General features: G+C 30.0%; 1 protein-coding gene across 13 annotated transcripts in view; it reads right to left on the reverse strand.

Moving 5' to 3' along the window:
- Window positions 1–5000, reverse strand: part of LOC145291269 (uncharacterized) — a 137376-nt gene that overhangs the window by 84572 nt on the left and 47804 nt on the right. For all 13 annotated transcript variants that reach the window (XR_013869373.1, XR_013869372.1, XM_080136885.1 and 10 more), the window contains exon 4: window positions 2458–2555. Coding sequence is in view for 11 of the 13 variants with exons in the window: in XM_080136885.1 (XP_079993011.1) it covers window positions 2458–2555 (98 nt within the window). In the remaining 2 variants the exon portion in view is untranslated. The remainder of the gene's footprint in view (window positions 1–2457; window positions 2556–5000) is intronic.

The following is a 5000-nucleotide window of genomic DNA, read 5'->3' on the forward strand; positions in this document are numbered from 1 at the left end:
TAAATATATTTTGGAGTTAAACTCCATCCTCAGTATTTTGTTTCTTTTTTTCCTTCTTTCTTGCCATGTTGTAAAGTTGGAGAAAGAAACGTCAGTAATAAAAATCCGCGTGTTGTCTCTCAGCAGTTGTATTTTGAAATGTCAGGGGTGCGAGTTCCATTATAAAAGCATTGATTTAATTTGAATAAAATTATGTATTCAATTTTATGAACATAAATATTTTACTCGTTTCAAATTTATAATTTGACTCCGAAATAGATACTTAAATGATAAATTTCAAACAAGTAAAATATTTGTTTATTTTCCTAAAATTGCATTCTAATTTGGCTTTCAAGCACACTTGATGCACATTTTATTTTATTCAAATTAAATCAATGCTTCTATAACTGAAACTCACACCTCTGAATACAATATTCTATTTTGAAATACAGTAAAGACATCTTTGAATGCTTAACTTTTTAAAACGGTTCATAATAAATCAATGGTTGGTGTTCTTCATTTATAATATAATTTAATATAATCGTTCAACTGGTTTGTTTGTTATTGTTTTATATCAAGTCTTAATGTCAAATCCAGTAATTTTGGAAAGAAAATTGATGATTCAAATTCTTAATATCTTTAAATATTTATTCATAATGTTTGGTTTGAATGTTTTGTAGAATGCTTTTTGATTTTGCATAATATGATTGAGTTTTGCAAAGGGAAAGAGAAAAAAAAAACAACAATGTCATCGTTTGGTGCATTTTTGGTTAGGAGGCCAGTATCTTCGGACAGCCTGATCTGATAGCACCAGATGTCCTAACAAGTATTACCATGCCAAGCCAAAGTGTACTCTGGAGCAATAGTAACTAAGGGCAACTCCACATTCCCCACAGCCACCAAATGAGGCCTCATCTTACTGTCTGATTTTTCTTACATGCACATAATTCTGTCAACATTAACAGAAATTAGTTAAAGTGATTAAAAAAAAAGAGGATATTAGCTGATTTTAAAGTTATTTGTTTAATTTCCACAGAAAGGGCAAACATAACAGCAAATTAACTGCTTAAAATTAAAACAAAACAATTGAAACACATAAATAATATTGAAAAAACTATTGCATACTAGCATGCTGCTTGGCATTGCCCAGTCGTAAGATACACTTAAATACAATATTTTAATTCATGCAGATTACTAGCCAATTCTCTATCAATTATTATATTGTACCAAAGATATAGTAGGTGATAAAATTTTTAAAAATATGATTTGGTTGTCATCAAACAGAATCAGAACCGAAACGTACAACTCTCCACCTGCATTCCTTACCTTTGAGCCACACTCATATGCATATAAATTGTTAATAAAATAATGTTTAACCTATGACTGTAGTGTTGTGCATGTAAACATGTTTAGTCAACTACTTCTGCCAAAGTCAATTGCTTTGTTTTCAATTTTCAACTCTTAGCAATTAGGGGTGCTTTTCAGGTCAAAATGGCTAAAATTGACACTTTTGTTCTTATTAAAAAAAAAAAAAAAAAAAAAAAAAAAAAAAAAAAAAAATTGATGCCTTGGGTTTTTGATAAAACCTTCTGAAAAGTTGTAACTAACTGATTTCTATATAATTATATAATTTTGTTTGTCTATACTTTGCCATAACTCTTGGGTGCACCCCAGGGGCTCTTTTAGGGCTAATAAAAACACTCCATTTTTGAGACTATTTTACCATATTTGTCCAAAATTTTCTGTGTGCGTCTATTTAGCAGTTTTGCATAGTGCTGAACTCAAATTTAAATATGTGAAGGCCTTGGGGACTTTTGGGGCTAAATGGGAGGGCAAATGATGGACTTAGTCATTTCTTTCTTTCTTTTTTTTTTTTTTTTTTGCATGGTGCAGAACTCAAATTTAAATATGTTAAGGCCTTGGAGACTTTTGGGGCTAATGATGGACTTGGTCATTTCTTTTTTGAATAGTGCAGAACTCAAATTTACATATGTTAAGGCCTAAAACTGCACCATTTGTTCATTTTCACCAGGATTTGACATCCCCTGGGGACTTTTGGGGCTTAATGGAGAGGGCGGGGGCAAATGCTGAACTTAGTCATTTTTTTTATGCCTCGTTCACTGCGCACTCATGCTTCACTTGTTTTCTTTAAAATTGCTTTCATCATAATGTTGACAAAAATTATGTATACATACAAGAAAATCAGACAGTAAAAATTCCGAATATCATTAAAATATAATTTTATAGATACTATTTCAAATAAAGGATACACATGTATTTGTGTTAGCAAATTACTGTATTTGTAGTATTTTAAATTATTTTTTTATCAGGTTAAATAAGACCGTTTGGCTTTGATGTTAATATACTTTGAATATCTGGTCAAAATTTTCGCATTTATTCATTCAGATAAATTTTATGAAGGAGAAACTGAAAATATATGGAAAATGGGTGACCAAATTCAAGAAATTGGAAACTTACCAGTTGCCAAAACCATACTGCTCAACAGCATCCAACAACATTGTCTCCTCAGCTAAAGACCAAGGCTTGGGGATATCAAACGGACCAAGCATATCGCTCTGAAAAATAAAATAAAAATAATTTTATTTTAATATATTCTCATAATATCACATAACATATTGCAGGTTGAGGGTTAAAATGCATGAACAAAATTTGATACACACAATCATATTTTTCAATTAACTCTCTGCTCTAGTTGGGGACCAATCGTGGTGCAGCGGGAGGAAGTTTCACATACATCCCTGCAGTGACTTAGTCCACAATACATTGTAATCTACATTGCACTATAGAGAAGCTAGTGTTAATTTTATAAAATTATTTTTTATATATAATGGCTTGAAGTTTAAAATGCAAAAGTCAAGTACCATGATTCAATTGTGCTCTAAACAAACATTCATTTCTAATGCACCCTTGTCATACTAAAGAACCTACTGTTGATTTTATATGCCTGGCCTTTCTTCTTGTGTGATCATGAAACTTTTCAACTGCACTTATGATGTTAGGCTGTATAAGGTGTTAACTTAGGTCAAGATCGCCTGTTCCTTCTTTAATATTCTTTTGACGATCGATACTTATTGAAGACATTCTGGAATGATAGGTTTTGTATTGGACAATACAAAACCTATCTAAGAACACTGCCAGATACATAAGTACATTCGTGTGAAATTTCATAAAAATCAGCCCAGCCGTTATGGAGTCTATAAAAAATGAACTCACAAACACAAAGTTCCTTTTCTATAATAGTAGCAATACCACACCATTTTTTTCTTTAGATCAAATAAACTCAAATCAAGCATTATTGAAAAGAGCATAAAATACAAAAAAAAAAAGAATATCTTTAGTTTTTTTTTAAATCGGCCCATTAGAACTGGAGTTATGACCATTTTTAAAGTATTAAAAAAATGTTTGATTCACTGAACATTTTGCCTTAAGTCAATTCTATTAAAATACATATAAGCTTGTGACTGAAAATTCTGAGAAATTCGCAAAATTTACCGACTAACCCATCTTTAAAAAGTTGTATCTTCAGATCTTTTTAAGATATTATAATGAAAATTTGAACATATCATAATACCACAAAAGTTCAGTTGGCATTATTTAGGACTATCTCACTTGGTAACTTACAGATACTAATTAGCATATTCCAGTTTCATTTTAACAGCTTTAAGTAGAAAAATCATAAAAACAGTTAAGAAAAATGGTAAAAACAGTTAAGAAAAATGGTAAAAACAGTTAAGAAAAATGGTAAGTAAGGCTTTATTATCATAGGAAGTATTATTCTGATGGACATTATCATTATATCATCATGAAAAATCCAAGATGGCAACCAGGAAATCCAAGATGGCCACCATGACAATTCAAAGAAATTATTAATAAAATATGACTTATAGAATATCAAATTAAGGAGATTTTGTACAAATCAGAATTATGTTTTCAAGTACATTATAATAATCAGCATAATTAAGTTTGATTTTAACGGCTTAAAGTAGAAGCATCATAAAAAACAGTTAAAAAATTGGGAGGTAAGGCTTTATCATTATGCGAAATAATTATTCTGATGGACATTATCATTTGTCATCAGTACACCGTGAAACATCCAAGATGGCAACTAGGAAATCCAAGATGGCAACCACAACACGATTCAAAGAAATTAAAATATGCCTTGTAGTATATCAAATGAAAGGAAATTTTGTACAGATTACCATTATGTTTTCAAGTACATGAAACTAATTAGGATAATTAAATTTCGTTTTAATGGCTCCAAGTTACTGTGACAATTTTTGGGTGAGTTTCTACCACTGTTTTGTATAATTTTTTTATTTTTAAGTCAGTGTTGAGACTTCAAGAGACATCCCGACCATTTTTTCTTGTTATTATGTAACATTCGACACTACTTGCTTTTTGAAACAGAATAAGCATTTACAACACCAATAATTTATGGAGGTAGGTAGAAGAGTAACTTGCCTTTGGTAACATTTATTTGTTTTTCTGACCACTTTTTCATACCTCTGGATTGTAAAACAAACCCAATAAAAGTTATTCTTTTACTTAACTGAATAAGTAGTTTGTGTGTTTAAACTCATTTAAAAGAGTGGTCATTGTCGGTCATTCTTTTTCAAAAGAATTTATTTTTTTTAAATATTCTTTTCCTTTCTATAATTAAAACTTCTGTTTTCTAAGTAATAACACAAATAAAATGAATACTTTATGTTCGTAAATTAGTTGATGGACGTTTTGTTTACAGATATTTTTGTGCGCGTCTCGGCACACAAAAATTCTCATGCTTATATGCGGTGTTCACGACTTCTATCGATTCGTACATAGAAAGTTTTTATCCAATTCTTTTCAAATTTTAGGATAAAAGAAATTAATATATTCGCTATTAAACAGCATTTGAATAGTTTCTATCTTTACTTATCTTTGTATTACAAAGCGTTAACTTTGAGACATTTTATTTGCAACTTGAAAACCAAGAACAAAAACAAAAACAAAAAAAAAAAAAA

This window comes from Euprymna scolopes, chromosome 12 (assembly GCF_053919585.1).
Source record: "Euprymna scolopes isolate OS-2025 chromosome 12, ASM5391958v1, whole genome shotgun sequence".
NCBI classification, from domain to species: domain Eukaryota; kingdom Metazoa; phylum Mollusca; class Cephalopoda; order Sepiida; family Sepiolidae; genus Euprymna; species Euprymna scolopes.